The sequence below is a fragment of the Denticeps clupeoides genome, chromosome 9, assembly GCF_900700375.1.
Source record: "Denticeps clupeoides chromosome 9, fDenClu1.1, whole genome shotgun sequence".
Classification (NCBI taxonomy): domain Eukaryota; kingdom Metazoa; phylum Chordata; class Actinopteri; order Clupeiformes; family Denticipitidae; genus Denticeps; species Denticeps clupeoides.
This window is the reverse complement of record NC_041715.1, coordinates 7,844,706-7,865,525: the sequence shown is the minus strand read 5'-3', so window position 1 is coordinate 7,865,525 and position 20,820 is coordinate 7,844,706. Positions and strand designations below refer to the sequence as shown.

Sequence of the window (20,820 nt, the reverse complement as noted above, 5' to 3'; positions counted from 1 at the left end):
ATAGTGCGGTAATATAATGCTACAATAAATTAATGTGAATTAAAAAAAGAAAATGTTAAACTGTAGTGTTATTTTTTTCTAATGCACTAAAAAGCAAAACAAAAATTGCTGTAAGAAAACACTGATGACCGAAGTTACTGATCAACGCCTCCTTTCATTTTAGACCAATCAGATTCCAGGAAATTCGTGGCACGCCGACCCCGTCAGCCAATCGGCGCTCGGCGGGTCTAAGGCGCGCAAACATGGCGCACTGCGTAGCCCGAGCTGTCAGGAAAACTGTCGTGCAGTAAGTTTCTCCTCTTCACTTGCTTGACCTGGGGAAATGTGCGACGGGCGACGTCGCGCCACTTTACACGTCACCGAACGCGGAGGCGCGCGGCGCCCTCGTCGTGCGGTTTTCGTGACTTCTCCGTCGTCGTTAGCTAGCCGCACAGCCGACACGCCGGCACTGAAATAAAAGCCCCCGCCCACTGACCGCGGGGGGGGTGCGTGCGGCTGCGGGGCTCCACGCGTGGTCTGTAGGTCAGTGGGGTAGGTGCGGCGGAGCGCCTGTCGCCTGTCCCCGGCCGACCTTCGTGCCTTTCGTGCAGCGTCCGCTGACCTTTCCCTGACGGAGCGCGGCGGGCACGGCAGCGGCTCCGGGTCACGTGCCCGTGCTCGTGCCCGCTCGACGCGTGCACGCGCGTCGGTTTTGGCCGCGCGCGGTCACGGTCGCGGTCACGACCACGTCCCCAAACGCACCCGTCGTTTGTGGGGGTAAAAGACTTATGGCTCTCCTATGGCTCTCTTATGGCTCTCGACTCCAACAGAGTCGAACATTTTTCAAATGACTGACGCGTTTCTTTTTAAAATTAATTGAAATAAACATATTTTCAGCATCGTCGGGCTTTGAGAAGTGGGTCTGAGTGTTTGTATTAAATTTTTTGTATGTATTTATTTAAAAGTCAATATAATGTGCAAAGTGTTTTAATTATGCACCAGATTTAATTTGTATTTTGATAATAAGTAGTTTGCTGAATTTATGTTTTGTTGGCACGTGCAGAATTTTTCAAGATGAGTGGACTTTTATCATCTTAATTTTATATTCATTATTATAATAACTATTATTTTCATGTCAGAAAAAAATTATATGTATATACGGTATATTAACATTTATGCCATTTGTGAAGAATTAAATAACAGTAGTAAGCAACCTCCTAAAATATGGAAAAGATAAGTTTTATTCTGACATTTAGATGTATTTTTACAAATTCTGGCTGTGTTTGTGGAATTAAAGCAGATTTGATCTTATAAAGTTGCGGCCTGCTCGGCCTGTACTGTACTTTGTTCGCTTTGTGCATCTGTACCTAATTCATCTTCCGGGTCTTAATGAGGGACTTCAAACAGCTTAAATGTCAATTACATAGAAGGGCCGCTTTTAAGGTCCCAGTAATCGGTCCATATTGGTCATCAAAACATGGTGCCAGGTGGGTTTAATTCGAGGCAGATGAATTTCCAGGGGCACAGTGACGGCGGGCCGGCCTCGTCCGCGGCGCGAAGTGTCTGTCACGCCAAGCTTCATCATGTCTTGGGTCAGAGTGTGTGTGTGAGGTGCGTATGATGACAGCTTTAGTGCCTGAGTTTCATTTTTTTTTTTTTATTATTATAATTTTTTTTTTTTAAGTCCTACGCCAGGGGGATGTATGCTTCTGCCATATTAATTAATGACACCCGTTCGCATACGCCGCTCCCATTTCAAGAAATTAGCATTTGTTGTAATAAATTGTCCAGAAGAATAATTAAATGTATTACACACACACGCAAAAAAAAAAAAAAAAAAGAGAGAAAACGGATGTGCGGCTCACATTTTGTGTGTGTGTGTGTGTGTGTGTGTGTGTGTGTGTTTTATGGAGTTGCCTCGAGCGACCGCCATGGCAGCAGACTGCGGTATATCACAAACACCCCTACCATATCAGTGATGCAACGGCATCCTCGAGGAAACCCTGACTGCGGCCCAGGAGTCGACAAGTGATGAAAGTCGCCCGGAGGCTGTGCGCCTAAGCAGCCAAGGCCTGGACCTCATAAGTTAATGGGCAGTTTCCTCTCTTTAGGCCTGCCAGGGCTTTACAGCGCAGGTTATAAAATCTGCCGTGCCATGCGCTACTATAACGTTTTCAATTAAGGGCAACATACGAAGCCCAGCGGATACTTGGCACTGATCTCGGGCCGTTTCAAAGCAGCGGTTCGTGTAAATAAAAGGCTAATTTCCCGCTGACCCAGGATCAAGTGACCAGAACTCCAATGCGGTTGTGGTCTCTCTGTGCTACCAGTAGTTTTATGCCTTTTAATTTCAAAACGGTACAGTGCATTTTATTCTAACGTTAACTCCAGTGTCACAGATACAGTAATTACAAAGTTATTTAAAACATTCTAATTTTATAACCCAGCTCAAGTAATAAGAAACTAATAACCTTTTTTTTTTTATTTTTTTTAATTGCGATATATTTCACCACTTGAAAGGTTGCTCTAATATTTACGGGGGGCGAAGCTCTAAATGAGTTGTATCCTTTCCAAGTGCTCTTTGTGCTCGGAAAAAGACTGTGACATTTCCGAAACCAAGACAAGTGGAGGGGAGGCGGCGGGGGGGGGGCTGCATTTTAAAAATGTTCAAAGTAAAGCCCCCCATTCATCTGGTGCCTGGCCGTGTAAGGAGGCCATTGGCATCCCATAGAAAAATAAATGAGTGCTGAGTAAATACGGATGTGTTGACACCTCATTTCCACATTGATTGGTGCTGGTAGCCCGGGCTGAGGTGTGTGGCCTTAATCCGGTTAGCCAGAAAAACAACCTGAGCCATTCTGTAACCAAATGCTGCGGCCGGGACGGTCGGAACAGCGAAAATAAAGCCGGCTGGGAACCGAGGTGGTCGGCCGCGATCTTTATTTTAACAGTAAACTGCCGAACATAACCTCTGAGGGAAGGGCTGCACGAATACGACTTTAAAAAAAAAAAAAAAAAAATTATTATTAAGTTCCCGTTATCTCATCGCAATTGCTAAAACCAAAAATCCGAACCAAAAGTAAATTGTTGCCAGTGGCACATTGCTATTGTTCAGCATCAACTCATTTTCTCTGCATGAAAATCTCTACAGACCGTCTATTTAAATTCATAATAATGGCGTATTGAAGGCAATACTGTCATCACCTTTTGGCAACAGAAGGCAGACTTTAAAGTCTTTTAAAGTTTTTCAAAGCACTAAAAAAATTGTGTATAGTTACATTTTTTATAAATATTTTTCTTTTTTTTTAATAGAGAAAAAAACTAAAATAAAAATGACACCCTCACACCAGCGTATGTGTACAACTGGTCAGCCGGTTCCGGGGCCGCTACACGAACACATGTTGCCGGTGGCGGGATTTGGGGGGGCCAGCTGTGTAAACTGGTACGGAGGGGTGGCAGTCGGGGCTGCACTTGTCCCAGAGGTAACTGAGACCGTCCATACGGCCGACAGATGGGGATTTGTGCTCCGGGTCCCAAACAAGTGCGCCCCGCTCCCGCATTAAGGGCTTTGATCGGCCGAACTTCCAGGCGGACGGAGCGGCTCCTCGGATAGCGCGTTGGGCCCGCATCTGTATAAACAGGGTCTTGGAGGAATGTGTGAACAATGCAACAAAAGGATCCTGTTCTGGGGGCCGGCGGCCCCCGCAAACGAGGGACCTGTGGTTTCTAGATTAGACGTGTGGTTTTCGGGTTGTGGGAGTGCGGCGTGTTTTTAGAAATAACAGTTGTGCGTTGGGAGTTTGGAAGTTCTTCACATGAACGCTTCCCCTAATATTTTCGCAAAGCAGATAAAAAGCAATCGGGACGCGCACTTCCTGCAAACATGCAATCGGTCATACGCTTTGCTGGGATGTTGTCTTGTAAGGTTTTGCACGATTTGCATGGCTGCATTTGCATATATCAGAGCTCTTGTAACAATTGCAATAGGTCTTTGTAGGTCTTAAAGTGTGAGGTTTGAGATCTTCAAGGCCAAATTCATTTTAAAATAATGTATTTATTTATTCACCGACTTGAGAACGTGCCGTGGATGGAGCCCCGGGTAGGAGCATTGGGGCGGACATGTCCGTGTCTGCTATTCCGATTCGGGTCCGTGTGTGGCCTGGATGTTATTAGCGGTTTTACTCTCCGCCATGCTTACTTCATCATACCCATGACAGGACTCCCACAAGGCACCTGGGCTCGGCCCACCTCCGCCACGAAGGCCTGCCAGTGCCAGGCCAGTGTGTAATCACACGGCATTTCCTGTCTTATACATCACCCTAATGAATTCCTCCGCCGGCTCCTCGTTTGGGCTGAGTGATTGTTGTCGGTGCCGTGGGTTTTATGGTCATTCGTTTTGGTTCTGGGGGGGGGCGGGGAGATGCGGGGGTAGCCGCAGTTCACGCCGTGGCCCCACGGTGTCAGTGTTCGCAGCGTTCTGTAGCTGGAACCCGGGGAGGTCCCGATCAGGAAACCCACAGCCGGGGGTTTTGGTGGAGTAGTGAAAGGTCATTTTCACCTTCATTTTTGCACATTAAGACCGTTCATATTTCCTCTTGTTGAATTGTGTAAGAAAATGTATCCTTCAGTTGCGGCGTTGTAGAAATAAAACTCATTTTTACATGTTTATGGAATAAAAATGGCAGAGAAGAGCAGTTGCAGAAATGTAGTGAAGAGTGGAAGCCGCAATGAACGTTGTTCGTGCAGGGACGGGCCTGCCTCTGTCTGCTTCCTTCTTCCAGCGATAGGAGGCGCTGGCCGTTGTGGGTTTTTTGGGCTGGGGGGTCGTTCAGCGGCGCTCCTGTTCCTGTTATTTTACGACCAGGAACAGGAAGGGAAGCAGAGTGAATTTTTTTTTTTACTTTTTGAAATCACCAAGCTGATTCCTACCATTCATGACCGTTTCTCCTTCAACCAGTGCATGTTTAGTACATTCTGTATAATAACACAGAAATGTTTGTGTTTTTATTTGTATTAAAACTACACTATTATTACCTCATTACATTTGTATGATATAATAGAAATGATATAACTGTTGAAATGGAGACATTCTGCACCTAATATAACCTGATATAATATATATTCCAGGTAGGTGTTTTAATGGTTAAAAAATAACAGTACAGTAATAAGGTATTATTTGTAAATATGACTTCATGTAAACAACGTGTTATATTAAGTAACATATTATTTGTTCATTGGGACTTGCGTTTGCTTTAATCCATTATAATAATCTCACTCACCTTTAACTGTAGTTTGTGTGTGTGTGTTTGTGCATGAATGCCTGTCTGGGAATGTGTGCCTCACCGCTAGTTAAATGTTTAAAAGGCCCCTTTTGTGAAGTAACCCGTTCTGACAGCACTGTACTGTCTCACTCAGCCGCCAGTCAAGGTCAAAAAGGACCCTGTCTCCTCCCGTCTCTGACTCTGACCGGTTCTAGCATCTATACGGGGTTTACTGGTGTCCCCGCCGCCCGGGCTCCGTCGTCCCGTCGCCGCCCTTCCATGACATCATTTCCTGCGGCCGTATACGGCGGGCCGGCGTTACTGCCGGGTTTTTTACGGGGTCCCTCGTCACGTCACCGGTGGCTCATTAGTAGCGGAGATGGAGATCTCCAGAAAGTGCTTTTGGAAAGGGACAGGTGTCCTCGCCCCCAGCCCCGTCCCGACCGCGGGCCAGTCGTGGCGAGCAGCCGCGGCGTTTGTTCGGGCTTTATTTGTTTGTTTATTGTTTCCAGATGGTAGCCCTGCACTTCGCCCGTGTGGCTTTCAAGTTTTTTTTTTTCTTCCTTGGCTCTAATCCGGCTTCCTTGGCCCTTGTTTACGACAGGGATTTTTTTTTTAGTATTTATTCCAAACCAGAAGCAACTGTCAGAAACGGACCGACCCCTGGTCCCACACCGCGAGGCGTGCCTAAAGTTGAAGGGTCACTCCGCAGTTTCGCTCTCACCTCCCTCCGGTCCCTGTGTGTTTTAAACGGGGCGTAATGAAGACGGGGCCTTTGTTGAGAGGAGAAACGGACGAGACTGGGAGCCTTTTTTCCCATGGCCGCGCCTGGGCACCATTAAAGACTCGTCACTTATTTACAGGAAGGCAGGAGGTCCCGGCTGGCTGTAAACAGTGGGGGTGGACGCACTTACTCATCGGATGCGGTAAACCCCCCCCCCCCCCCCCCCCCCCCCCAAAAAAAAAAAAAAAAAACCTCGTCTAATCAAAGCTCCGGGCCGTATAAAACCCTCCCAGTCGACTAAGAGGCTCTTTTTTTTTTTTTTTTTTTTTGCCGGGGTGCCACTGAGTGACTGATTGCGCCGGCATTACTGTTGCCTTAATCTCATTTGGGCCGGTGCTTTAACCCGGGGGCCGAATGGCCCGGCCGCTGACATGGCTTCGGCACAAATGGGAAAGGACAGGCCTTTGTTGGGGGAGAAAGGAGAAGAAAGTTTTGAGTCCGTCAACGTCGGAGACGGAAAGCTCCGAATGCCTCGACTCTCTTTTTTTTGGTTATTATTATTGGCCGGCGCCGGAGGACTGGCACAGGACGCGTTGACGCGCAGCTTATCCTTCGTCACTTTTAATCGCCGGCTGATCGGCGCGGTGTTACAGGGCTAAGCGGGCTGCGTGTTACTGAGGGACTGTCTGGCCGCACGGTGACCCGCGGCGCTCTGGTGGCCGCCGCCGCTCGCCAGCGCGGCGTGTTTGCGTTTCTCCCGCGCCGCGGTGGCTGCCTAATCCCGTGGTTGGCTGCCCTGTGGTACGGGTCAGCACGAGGGCACTCTGACTCTCTCTTCAGTCGCGGGTACCACTCCGTCCAGTCACAAGCTCAGAGATGCAGGGGTTTCCTGAGTTAAATACTCCATTTTTACCGCAGTACAGGCGGGGCGAAACGTAATGAGTGCAGATGCTTCCAGGCACAATTAAGCAACGTTCTGTCAATGTTACTTACAAATGCTGAGCAGGCCCAGTTGACCTCCATTTAAGGTCAAGATGGTACAGATTTAAGTGATTTTCAGTTTAATAGAGACAGCTTGACTGTTGTCCTTGCCATGGTCTTCAAGCACAGGACAGAAAGAAGTTAATTGATCGATTCGATCACGTCACAGGCCAAAAATTGACCAATTTGTATACGGTACAGGCCAAACGTTTGGAGAAACCTTCAATCTGGACACACCTTCATTCAATCTGTCTTCTTTATTTTTATTTATTTTTACATCAAAACTATGAATGAACACATGTGGAGTTATGTACTTGAAATTAGTGAAATAGCTGAAAACATGTTTTATATTCTAGTTTCTTTGCTCTGATTACTGCTTTGCACACTCTTGGCATTCTCTCGATGAGCTTCAAGAGGTCGTCACCTGAAATGGTTCTCCAACAGTCTTGAAGGAGTTCCCAGAGGTGTTTAGCACTTGTTGGGGTCCAGCTCACCCCAAACCATCTCGACTGGGTTCAGGTCCGGTGACTGTGGAGGCCAGATCTCCACTTTTTGTTAAGTACATAACTCCACATGTGTTCATTCATAGTTTTGATGCCTTCAGTGAGAATCTACCAAAGTAAATGTCATGAAAATAATAAAGAATACACATTGAATGAGAAGGTGTGTCCAAAAATACTGTACTGTATATTGTACGTGTTTTACACATTATCTCATTTTGGTGATAAGTAAGACTCCTTTAGATCCCTTAAGATTATGGGGTTTCCCGAAAGGCAGACGACACCGCCACAAGGTCCATTCACTTCCAGGTCAAAGTATGTAGAAGGAAATGTAGATCATGCTCAGAATGCCCATTGCAGATTGTATAAAACTGAATGTGTAAGTACATTTCGCTATCTCTTAATAAGCATTCAGGAGAAGCTCGAAAAGACAACTTTGGACAACCATTCCCCAGGTTTCCAGATTTGGAACGGTGCATATTAATGTCACGAGCCTGTTTTAGCTGATTCGTGCCTTGTAATAACTAGTTACAAGGAAGCAGTTACTCAGGGTCTTTCTCAGGGACACAATGGTTGAATTAAAACTTGCAACCCTAAACCACTCACTCAATCCCTATTCAATTCCACTCAATCCATTTCAGGGTTGTGGGGGCCGGAGCCCATCCTGGGACACCCCACCCTAAAGCATTATGTTAAATGGCTCCCATTGGGTGGTTTAAGCTAGGATGAAATTCTTGTTATCAACATTGGTCATCAGGAATGGGTCTTCTCGGTGACTATTGTAATCACAGCCTCTCTGAATCGGCCCCTTTGATCTCCCGGAGTGAGAGCGGCGAGCGTTTTCCCTCCTCTCTGGCAGGGCGTGAGCAGAAACGGAGGCCTGGATGTGGTTCGAGTTACCTGACGGCGCTGGCCCTTACTGCGGGGAGGTCCAACACAACAGCCCGGAGCTCTCCCCCAAGGAGGCGTGGAGGCAGGAGCTGTTTGATGTCATAATTCGAAACAGGCAGCATTTATAATCAGCCCGAATCCCCCGGACATCACGGCTTCCTGGACGCCGGGGTTGGATATTGGTAAGTTCGTCTTGGTGACGGACGGGGAGCTGTCCTATTGTGCCAGAGGTGGAATTCCGAATATTATCGCTCCCTGGTTTCGCTCCGCCGCCAAGATAAACCGCCCGTCCCATGTGCCGCAGGTTGAGAGTTCGGGCCCGAATATGATTCATTTGAAATCTCTCATTGCGCGACGTGTGTGATCAGAGAGAAATTATGTAGATGATATCCAGCTTAATGCATTCCAAACAGCGCTGGCATCCGTACGGTATCAAAGATTCCGATAATTGTTTATAGAGGGAATAGGAAAAAAAAAAAAGTGTACCAGGTTAGGTTATTGAGTGTAATTAAAGCGCCGGGGTGGGGGGGGGGGGGGGGGGGACAGAGACATCCATGCGGGGAAATTATGTTTGAGATCAAACAGACGTTCCCCCAAATAGTTTTCTTTTAATCTAATTATCACCTAATAGCTGATGTGCCGGCAAACAACTAATTATTGTGTGATTTTTTTTTTTTTTACCGCCGCAAGACCGCAACATGAATTGCTTTAGCACCTTTTTAAACGTCCCCAGTAGAGCACTGTTTATCAAAAACAGCCACGGCTATTAAATGCTCTTTCTCTTATGCAAATTGACATTTTCTGTGCTGTTTACCGCTTAATGCTGGCAGCTCCGTTTTAGAAATGTAACTAAATACGTGTCTGTGTTTACGGCAGCTTTTATGAACAGAGACTGTCCTCTGGTCCTCCAAAGCTGTGTCGTGAAATTGCCACAAGCCATTTTTATTGCTCCGTATGGACAGGAAAAAAAGCGGCCGGCCAGATTGGAGAGCAGAGTGCCGGCTTTTCTGGGCAGAGCTTCTGCTCCGTGCGGGTTTTCATTCAGTCAGCATGAAAAGGGCACGATTATGGAGACATCCGACACACGGGCCAGGTCATCTGAATGTGACGACCTGGGAAAGGCACCAAAAGGCTTTGGAGACCCCGGCCTTTTGAGGGTTTTAATTCTGGTGCTGGCGCGTCCACATGATTCCCCGGGTTTTTGTCCAGTTGGCTTGGCTTTGATCAGGGAGATTGACAAAGAAGCCACCAGAGAACGGCGAATAAAGGCGGTCACTAAAAGAAAAAAAAAAACATTTGAAAACAGACTGAACAGAAATGGGCTCCATTGTCTTCGTTTGGGGTCGTTTGGAGTAAATATCTGGTAATTTCCTTTTAATGCGCACGCCCCGTGGCCTCATTTCAAATTGTGCGTCGTTATCCGCTATTCAAACACTTGACTTCCCTGGAATTGCCGGTGGCTCGTGTCTTAACGCCGGCTGGCCGCTGGGCAGCCTGAACCGCCATGCCTTTTAGGAGCCGGCCTCAGCGATGCGCTACTTCCTGCGAGCTTTTGTTTACCCTTTCCGGGCCACAGCTGTTGGGATAGGTGATGGCCGCATTCCCCCCCACCACAGAACCTGGGTGCACGCACTGTTGCCCCCAAACCCTAAATGGGCGCATTAGACACAGTGCGTTAGGGGCTGGTGGTGTGGCTGTGGGTGCCTGTCCCCCCTTCTCCGCCTCACGCCTCTTCTTTCCCCGGGGCCGTCCGGCCAGATCGGGGGCTCGACACCGCGAAGGAGGTGCAGACTGAGCTTATTGTGCCTCCTCCTCCACCCCCCACCCCCCAAGAGCAGTGTCTCATAATTTAGATATTTCTCCGGCATTTACCAAAAAAAAAAAAGAACTTTTTTTTTTTTCTCTCGTGTTTTTTTTTTTTTTGTGTGTGTCATTACATTGTCCTAAAGATGTCATGTCACCATGTCATTGTACTGTTCCCTCCATCTGAACTAAAAATTTTATTTATTTATTTTTTTTGGCCATTGGTGTCACACAGCCCTGCACTGAGAAAATACCCACAAGGCCGGACCGGGGCCATATGTAGTGTTGCAGATTTTTATTATGCACCAGCAGAATCGCACCACAGCAGGGTATATCCAAACACGAAAATTAATTCACAGCTAAATGCTGCTATATGCAGTACAGAGGGAGTTGGAGGGGGGGGCGGGAATCAAAACGGCGCGCACTTACACTAGATAGCGCGGCTGGTGGGGGGGTGGGGGTGTGGTTGACGACCCCAGGCTGCCACCGTCTCATTTTCATAACGTGCCTTGCGAATGCAATTTCACCACAGTACTGTACTGCCGGGCGCAGTATTGTGTGCTAATGAATAGTCATAATAAACTGATTGCGTTAGAAATGCTACGAGCGCTCATTAAAATAATTGGATTGCTGGGAAGTGGCGAGTTTATTAGGATGACTGTGTCTATACACGTTCCCAAAAATAATAAATGGAAGGAAAAAAAAAAACCTGCAACAATTATGTGCATTCGCGCTGCCTTTTTTTTTTTTTTTTTTCTTTCTTCATTTTTATAGTGTCTCTCCTTTCCATAGCAACCATCCCGCTGTAGCAGGGATTCCAGTCATAGTTCACAGAGCCGGGATGATTGGATCAATATCCTGAGAGGACCTGTTACCAAAATAATGAAAGTAATGATAATGTCCCTCTCCGGTTGTAATGAACTTTAGTACGAAAGTACTTGAGCATGACTTTGTCTCACAGCAATGCAAATCGAACGCCCCCCACCCACCCCCACCCCCCGGTGGCTTGGAATGCACCCAGCTGGCCTTTAAAAGGTGATAATTGGAAAATACAGGATGCAGCCGTAGTCGGCGAGAGGGACTTGGTGTTCCACTGATTTAGGCGGTGCGTGGCGGAGGCAGAGCTGACCGAGCGGGCTTGACAAGAGGCCACGTTTTTACTTCCGATTGGAACATCGAAAGGTTGGGATAGTAGCCAAGAACCGTGGCTGGATGGGAAACGACATTTTTCACACAAGTTTTCATTTTTGTGTAAAAGTGACTGTTGCTTAAGCTGCTTAATCGTCATCGTTCATTTAAAACTAGAGAATGAGTTTTTTAGCCATAGCTTTAGCGATATTGGGATATATTACATGAAGCTGATAAATTGTGTAAGAAGCTGTATGTAACGTTATGCATCATACGCTGACATAACAGCGATCAATTTGTGGGAGATTAAATAAATATTGATATATATTGTTGGTTGTGTTTTATTATGCACAATTTCCCAAAGTTAATGCACCCAAAAACCAATACATTACATTTTTTTCTATACTTTTATGTTAAAATAGACTTTGTTGTCCATGCATAGCTTATTTTTATGTACCTTTAAATACCTAGAAACATTTTTTGAGTAATTCCTGACGAATTGAGATGTTGTGTTGGAAAGTTCTGAAAACAGTTGTACTATTTAGATAATATAATGACGTATTATAATGTACGAGTTTTGTTTTAAAAAGATCACTCAATGGCTAGCTTCCATCGGACCTACACAGTCGCAAAAGTGCCTCGCTGATCAACACACTTAACCCCTGTGCTACTCCTGCGGGACCGAATCTGAGTGGAAGCCGCTCCGAATAAGATAATAAATACGTGGGAGTTTTTTTTTTTTTTTTGCAAACCCACTTTTTTCCCGCTTCCTTTTGGATAAAGATAATAATTGCCTGTGAACGTTGAGCCCGGTTATGAACCGGCGGACCCCAGCGGACCCTCTCGGCCTCTGTGAGAGCCTGTGATCAGACGGCAGGCCGAGCGCGCCATGCATAAACTCTCTTTATTGTACTCTTCAGGCAGTACATAAAGCAGGGCCCGGCATTCCTCCACAATCGAGGAAGGAAGTAATGAACCCGGGATTTAAAGAACCCCTGTCCCTTGCAAGTCTAAATTGAAACCACTTTTTTTTTTTCTCTCTCTTTCCCGGGTCCCTCTGCTAATCTGCTACAGCAGCCTGAGTTTATTACGCTCCCCTGTCCAGAAGTGCTTGGCGGTGATAAGGCGCTTTTTGAAGTCGTGGTTTACTGCCGCGCCGCACTGTAACTCTGCTGACGCGGCGAGAGCGCCGCCGCTGGAAAATGTTTGCGCTCCCTCCCCAGAGAATCGTGCCATCCTGCCTGACCCCTGTCAATCACGCGGCTTCCATCGCTAGATAGGAAATGCCGTGGAACATCAGCACGTGGAACCGCTTTAGAACGAGACCCTCGCTCTGCTGCTGTGAGCTCGGTCACTGTGACTGGCCGGCTGAGGCGGTGTTTTTACGTGTATGTTGTGTGGGTACGCCGGTGAATTTCTCCACGCTCGGCAGTAATGGGGTCGCGTGTTGGCCGGCTGACCCCCGTCTGTGGCATTTTGCTGGAACAGCAGGGCGACGGTGCCCTCTGCACCGCCGTCCCCGCTCGGCTCCCTCGCCGTCTCCGCCCTCGCGACTGTGGCCGGGTCAGTGGGCAGCAGTCTGAGCGCAGGATGGTCTCGCTGACCCCCCCCGGCCCCGGCCAGATGTAGACAGGGAGGGAGACAGAGGCGGAGGTGGATGAGAGGAGAGCCGCCGCGGTCTCTCGCCACGCCTCTTGCTGTTTACTGCCTCGCTGCTAATCTGTTGGCGGTGGGATTTTCTGCTTTGCTCCTCGAACACGACAGGTTTTGTGGGTGGAGGTCGTCCCTACGTATTACTTGTCCCGAACCCACATGAACACACACGCAGGGATAAGAAATTAAACAAGAAGAAAACATGCAATACGTGTGACGCAATATAATACACAACTGAGAACAAGATCACATTCAACATCGGGTAGAAGCCTAGCAGATAGGTCACGGGTTCAAACCCCACATATTACCCTTGTGACCCTGAGCGAGACACTTAACCCTGAGTGTCTCCAGGGGGGGACTGTCCCTGTAACTACTGACTGTAAGTTGCTCTGGATAAGGCGTCTGATAAATGCTGTAAATGTAAATCAAACGTTTCCTCAACCAAAACAATATTGGCAAGAACTGGTTCAAAACTGTGGTTTTATAGCACTATAAACCTTCCCCAGTGATGCCCTCAATTTATTTAACTTGCATGAAAATGTCATTTTTTTAATAATTAGGTTTCACCACTATTGGTGTAGACATAAATAATAAGTATATCTAGTATAATACTAACACAGATCTTAAAATGTTATATTGGAGCAAGAGAGGGAAAGGGTACAGTTAACCTTAGTTAAAATCTTCGGATTCCGGTTCTGTGGCTGGTAGTTGGCTAGTCAGTAACACACTCGCCTGTGATCCACATGGCCATCATGAATTGCTCCAGGGGGCCATTTCTGGCCATACTGGCTGTCATGAAGAACACGGACATCTTCCAAAAATTGTACTGAAGCCATCGTGGAAATATCATGCCCTATTAGGGGGGGAAAATGTGCCTAGGGGGGGGGAAACAATGCCTTTTTGGTTTTCTTGCCATAATGGAACTTAATGCAAATACAGATCTCGTTGTTGCTACGCAACGTCATTCGGTCAGCAATCTGGTTGGTAAGCAGATGCTTGTCACCTTGTGTTGGACCAGTGGCGCAAAGGAGATCAGGCGGAAGGATATTTGAAGAGATGTAGTCAGAGTGCCGATGTGGAGGTGAACGCCATTCCTAGGATGCCTCTCAGCCAATCACAATGGGGGGTCTTAACTGGCTGTGGTACAACACTCAAAAACAGGAGCTATTGGTTCCAACAGCTGCTATTTGGTTCTTAGCAGTTACAAACAGAAGCTAAAAAGCAAGAAATCTCAGAGCGGCTCAAGAAAAACTGACTCCAGAACAAAAACGTTAATCCTGTACTTCTCAGTAGTATGTTTTTGTGTACTCATGTTAGGACAACATGGGGATAAGGTTATGCATTTTAATATGATTTCATTTTACATTAAAAACACCAATTATGTTTGGAAAAAAATGTAAATGCACCATTTCTAGACACACAGACACACTCCAAAGCAAATTTCCATTTTTTTTTTTCTCCCCCCGTTGGTAGGCCTCCACCATGGGACCTGTTGTGAGATTTCTGAAGATGCATTTGAAGTTGCTGTCTCTCGCCGAGATTTACGTTCACCTGACACTTTATTAAATTCATTAGCCAGAGGCTAGAAAATAAATACTGTGCCTTTCCTCAGCCCAGTACTCTCATTTAAATGCATTTATTTATTTCATTTTATTTTTTGCTGGAATGCTAATGCTCCATGTTCAGAGGTGGCTGTACCACAGAGAAATAAAAATAATAATGAATAATAGCAATAAAAAAATGTTCCAGGGAAATCCATATTTCTCATTTTTTACTCCACCCCCGCACTTGTAAACGCGTTAACGCTTAGTAAACCTGCCGAGCTGCCATGGCCGATCTCTGTGATCGGTGTCATGAACGCGTGGATGTTTCTGGAACGCATTGGGAAAGGGGGCGGCCATGTTGGAGTAATTACTCACCGTGCTACGCTGCCTGTCTGACACATGTGTGCTCGCCATGTGGTGTGAAATGCGCGTCGGTGCGGCGTCCTGCGCTTCCCGCTCTGCGGTTAGTGCCGCCACTGCACGAAAATGTGTTCCTCATAAACGCTGGTTAGGGGAGATTTGCTTCCCTGAGTGTTTGTTGCCTCTTTGCGGTCGACGTGCGAGTGGCGTTTCGGATTTGTCCTCATGGCCGCTGAGGCCTACGGCATTCACTGTGGCGTGCTGAACCCGATCAGGGCTACGTTCACAAACGAAGCCAAAGCCTATTATCCAATTGACTCTTTATCCTGAGCAAGGTTGGCTTTTAATTACTGTCCTCATGGTGTCCCTTCCATGGCCCTTTCTGAGGATTTACACGTGGCACGGTGTACAAAAGTGACCTAAAAGGGTGACTTAATATAGAAAAATAAATTGGAATAAATTGATTGTGCATGATAGAAGTTTGGGTCTGTCCTTGGTTGATTTAAAATAAAAACGTTTTTTCACTTATTAGTCATTGTTATTAGTCATCATTATTGTTTTATCGTGTAGGTATAAAGGTTGTTGAACAAGACATGTCAGGCATGTGTTCAGTGCATCTTTGCTGCATGAAAACGTGCTGGGAGGGTCTGGGGAAAAAAAATGTCTGGAAAGGACACAGCAAATTGATGAATCTGCTGTGATAAAGACGAGGGGTGGTTATTGTGAAGAAACTCATGCATAAACCTTCACATCTGAATTGCCTTTGCATATGTGTTGCTGTATTAAATTACAACCAGTCAGATAGAGTTGTAAAAAGTATTTATAATGTTTTATTGCAGTAACATTTGCAAAGTGCAGTGCATCGTTTGGCCTCTAGTTTCTGTCCATATGCGCCAAAATGACTATTTCCCCTGTCCACAGGAGTTTGAAAATATTAATAATATTGATATTAATAATATGTTATGAACCTTTGAACACCAGATATCAATCCAGGCCAAGTCTTTCCCTCTCGCCCAGTAATCTTAAGGGTTCCTACAGAGTTTTCTAGCCATTTATTTTTGGAATACGAAATAAACTTCACACACTTCGATAGGGCATAAAATTCATATTGCGATGTAAGTTGAACCATAGACGGTAGATGTTTAAAACCAGCGTGGTCTATAGTATCTTTACTTGCTTTATGTTGTTAACCGCGTCACATTGCTTCCATATTCCAGCTAGCTGTTGGGGCCCATTTTACTCAGATTCGCACCATTTTGGAGGAAGAAACATTGACATTTAAACTTTTCAGGGCTGTTATAAGTTTCATTTAACAATACTTTGGTAAATTTGACTTTTTGTGATATTTAGTTCTTTATATTTGCACAGAAATTTTGGGGAATGTATGGGCATGAAAATTTGACCTAGGAATAATTAAAAAGTCATGGAAATTATGTTCTAAAAATGTGTAGGAACCCTGAATCTTACCCAACATCTTACTTGGCCATTTTTTTTTTACTTTCATTTGCCCCCTGTCTTTGTCTGTATGTGATGCTGGCTTGTGTGGGTGGGTAGAGGTGGGCAGCCTTTGTGCATTTGGAAACTCCCCGCCGTGTCAGAAGCAATCGGGCCTAAGCCAGTATTAATGAAAGTCTCCGGGCTGAACCGAGGCCACCGCCACACATTCCTTAGGGTCTTCGTCCCCGGCCTTCCAGTTCTCCCACCCCACCCCCATATTTTTTACAGAGTCTGTACTGCTGCTGTTAAAGAATTGTTAACGGTAACATGGTTCTTTATTATGGGGACAATCACACCTGAAGGGCAGAAGTAGCCTACAGGTCAACCAGCTGACCTACAAGGTCACTAATTGTGAACCCCGCTCAGATGCAGATACTGACACTGTGTCCCTGGTCAGCGCACTTAACCCTGTGTTGGTCCATGGGGACTTAACCTGTCAGTTGTCAACGGAAGCAACCATGGATCAGACCGGCAATGGCCAACGTCAGCCTGAAACCCAGAAAGAACTCGTTTTTTGTTTTTTTTTTATTAAATAATGACTTTTGTAGACATTAACCACTGTAGATTATTGGTGCAGAACAATGACTGTGCCACTACTGGTCTCCTCGTCCGGAATCGTTAGTGCAGGTCACCCGCCGCATGACAGGCTCCAAATCGTGGATAATTTTTAATAGTCATGTAAATCGCTGGGCGTTGACTGTGCTACCCACTGACCCATTGCACTGGCTATTTCACCCAATTTACACATATGGGTGACCCGACCAATGGCTTGCCGGCTGGCTCGGCGCTGGCTAGTAATACCCGTGTTAGGAGAGCAGGCGCTGCGCCCCCCGTGTCAAAGAAAGAGGCAACTCTCATTTTCATCAGGCGGCCGCTGCCTACCCAAGCGTGCCTCCATTTATCGAGGCAATTTGAGCACCCAGAAGCACGGCTTCTCGTTTTCTCCCCCACCCCTCTTGTTCAGTGTTAGGTCGACTCGGGCTCATTCTAGCCGAATTGTGATAATTGAGATTCCTTTTTTTTTTTTTTTTTTTTTTTTGAAGACAGCGTCAAAAAAAAAAAAGAAAGAAACAAAGCCTGCACAAGCTGCTGGAAAGGAGATTCGAAAGCCTTGCAGTGATTTTCGGCCACCACTGGAGGGCACAGTCAACTAACCGGGGGGACGAGTGTCCACAGGGGGGCCGGGGAGGGGCAGGATTATACCGAGCGGCTTCCAGAAAAAGTCCTCGCTCCTCGGTTGTGACATATAAATCCGTCGCTTGGAGGGAAAATCAGACAAGTGTTTGTGGCTTTCAGTTCGTTTCCTCTGTAATTCCCCGGAATCAGACGTTATGGTTTACTCGGGAACCTGGCCCTGTGTCACAGCCTCTCCATGTCACCATCTGCCCGTCCCATCTTGTGTGTGATTGTGCTGTCCTGCAGTTAAGGTTTCTTTGACCGTGCTTGATTTAGGTAGGTGGAAACCGGCACTATTATTTTGCTTTGTTTCGGCTCTCCTCCGGTTTGCGGTAGGGTAGAACCAGCGCTGGCCTGACCCCAGTTTTCCCGCCGGTTGGCCTCTCCCACCTGTGGTGCGGCCTGCCCATCCATCTTGGACAGAAGGGAGGGTCGCGGGGAGAGAGAAAGACAGACACGTATTCTGCCGGCTCCGGACCGCTCCTCTCCCGGCGCTGGCTGATGTCTCAATGTGCCGCGGACGATTAGCTGCAGGCCGCTGTTTATTTTTCAGCATGGGGTTTGTGGCCATTTTGTTTGTTGGCCAAGGCAGCAACCATCAAAAGCGTAGCGTTAGTAGTCCATGGGAACATACCTCTCCTATAAAAAAAAGTAATGGTGTGTGTGCTGAGAGAAGTGGTCATATGGCAGGCATTCTGCCACGCTGTATACGACACAGGCGTCCAGCGCGTCCCTTGTGGTCCCAGTCGGTTGGGCTGTGGTCAGGTGCGGCCAGTGAGGACATGGATGGGTCCATATGGGCAGAGATGCGTTTGACCTGCGCTGGGGCAGAGCCAGGAGAGAGGAGAAATATGCAGCACAGGCATAACAAAAAAGGAACTGTGTGTGTGTGTATTTGTGTGTGTGTGTGTGTTGTTAGGTACATATGTGTCTATACCTTTTATATAAATTCTCTTCATAAATGACAATAGTCAGCTGCTATAACATCCATATCATCATCCTAAGTTGATTTTCACTTTGGCATTAACATGAACCAGATTCATTTCTCATAATACTAGACGCTTGCTCAATAGCTATTAAAAATAAAACTGTTAATTAGATGCATGCAATTTTGCATGTCAAATTTTACTAACCTAATCGTGATAAATGTCATTAATGGGACAATATTTAGTATTGACTGTTGTGTATCATTTTAGTGACATGTATTTATTTATTTATTTGTTTGTTTGTTGTTTGGTAAAAACTTACATAACATAAAAAAATAGAATAATGGGTATTGAATAAAGAGTAACAATATTTCCACATGACTTTTTAATGTGCCTTTATTAAAATGAATTAAATACTAAAATATTGTCTCATTGCTAGTGAGATGTGACTGCTGTGCACGCTGGTCTCAATGGCCTCGTCCCTAAGAAGCAGCTTAAAACAAACGCTAATCAACCACCCCTCCCGCTCGCGGTGCTCCGGCTCATCCGAGCTGCAGAGCTCCGCCCTCCGCCATGCAACACACGGCAGTACCGGCGCTCAGAGGGCGTTGAAAGAGAGCTTTCGGCGTCGTACTTAGCAGAATAACTACTGCGTGGTGCCTGTTTGTCTCAGGCAAAGCGTGTAAGTTCTGCCCAGCTAATTAGTGATCTGAAAGCCCTATTGATTTATTTATCTTTGTTTATTTATTAATTTAAGGGAGAACATTCAGAAACGAACATTGTTAATATTGTTCATAATCATTGACATGCCATTTTTGTGACTGTGATGGAAGAATAAAGATTTAAAGGGTTTTGAATCCCAAGGCATCTTGTCTTCCTCACGTGGGCCAGAATGGCGGGAAACACACGGCGCTAACTCTCTTACTTCAGTTCGGCCTCAGCCACCATTATCCGTCTTCACCGCCAGCCTGTTGTCTGCCAGTGGACCCCCCCCCCATCAAACACACACAAACAAACGTAAACTAATGCGGTTCCTGTGGGCAACGGACCAGGATCAGTGCCGCTCCACCTTTAGAGCCCCCCGCTGTCACGCCGCTTTCCAAAATGCCCAAGCGCATTTGCATGAAATAAATAAAAATCGCATCACCTCCAGCTCGGCTACGTGATGGAACCGGTCCTGTGGCCAGATGCCATCTCCATCTGTCCACATTCTGCGGCGTCGAGCGTTAAGTAATTCTAAAGGAACGGTACTCGTAATAATGACCTTTTTTTTTTTTTTCCTTCTGTTTTATACCCCTCTGCTCTGCCTCTCCTGCTACCCACTGAGAGGACATTTAATCTTAACATTTTATCTCCTGATCACATCGGTTTCTAACTATAGGCCAGCAAACTGGGCCTAATTAATAAAGTGAGGAATAATGATCGGCGAACATGGTGAGGCCCTTTCGTTCTGTTGTGAGGAGCTTTATTAGCTCCAGAGGAGACAGCCCGGTGCCCCCTGTTCTCTTTCGCCTATTCCCTTGGACCATGTAAAAAAAAACATACACACACACACACACACACACACACAGCGAGCCCAGGGCCACGCAGCCGTATAAAATCCGGCGTTCTGCCAGTTTTACAGCTTGTTTTATGAAGGTGAGCGGACAAGCCACGGCCATAATGGCTCCTGCCACTTTAAGTGTCCGAATTACCAGGAGAAAAGGGCCCAAAGAAATGCGCGTCGGAGGGGAACGGGTCCCGTCCTTCGGGCTTTGATGACACTCCGGCTGCGGGCTATCTTTTTCTTTTACGTCTTATGCCGACCCATTATTGACGGACGACGTGGCCTTTAATTCCCACCTTTCTGCTAATCAGTTACACTGTTGATCCATTAATCACCTGGAGAGATGCTCTCGAGCCCCCTGGGCAGGACCGCTCCGGGGCTTGTTGAGCTCCGTTCCCTGGGAACAGGGAGTTGAGGAATGGCCAAAATGCAGAATTTTTTTTTTTTTTTTTTCCTTCGGGTACCATGGGGCGCGTGTGGGGTCACACAGGCGGCCATCATTTGGGGAGACGTGTACTAAACACACGCCAAGCAGCTCCCCCTGCATTTAAATTCCCACTGTCCCAAGAGAGGGACATGATCCCACTGTAAATGAGGATCAGAATGGACATTAGAATGGACGGCGGGGATGAAACCGGATGAAAACAAACGCGGGGGAGAGAGATGAGAGTGTTATTCATGGCCTGTTGGCTCGCAGAATAATAATGGATCATTGTTTTTTTTTTTTTTTTGTATACCCACCCCCCATTTGGATGGAGCCGGTGACAAACTTTTTACCATGTCACCGACAGCACGTCTGGTGGGGGCGTGTCTGAGGGACTGTTTCTTGTCAGAGTGTAAAAGTAATTGTG

General features: G+C 46.5%; 1 protein-coding gene across 1 annotated transcript in view; it reads left to right on the top strand.

Annotated features, from left to right (window-relative positions):
- Positions 1-218: 218 nt before the first annotated feature.
- clybl (citrate lyase beta like) overlaps positions 219-20,820 on the top strand; it is a 59,373-nt gene continuing 38,771 nt past the window's right edge. Inside the window, exon 1 of the mRNA XM_028992177.1 lies at positions 219-286. Coding sequence (XP_028848010.1) covers positions 243-286 — 44 coding nt within the window. The 5' untranslated portion in view covers positions 219-242. The remainder of the gene's footprint in view (positions 287-20,820) is intronic.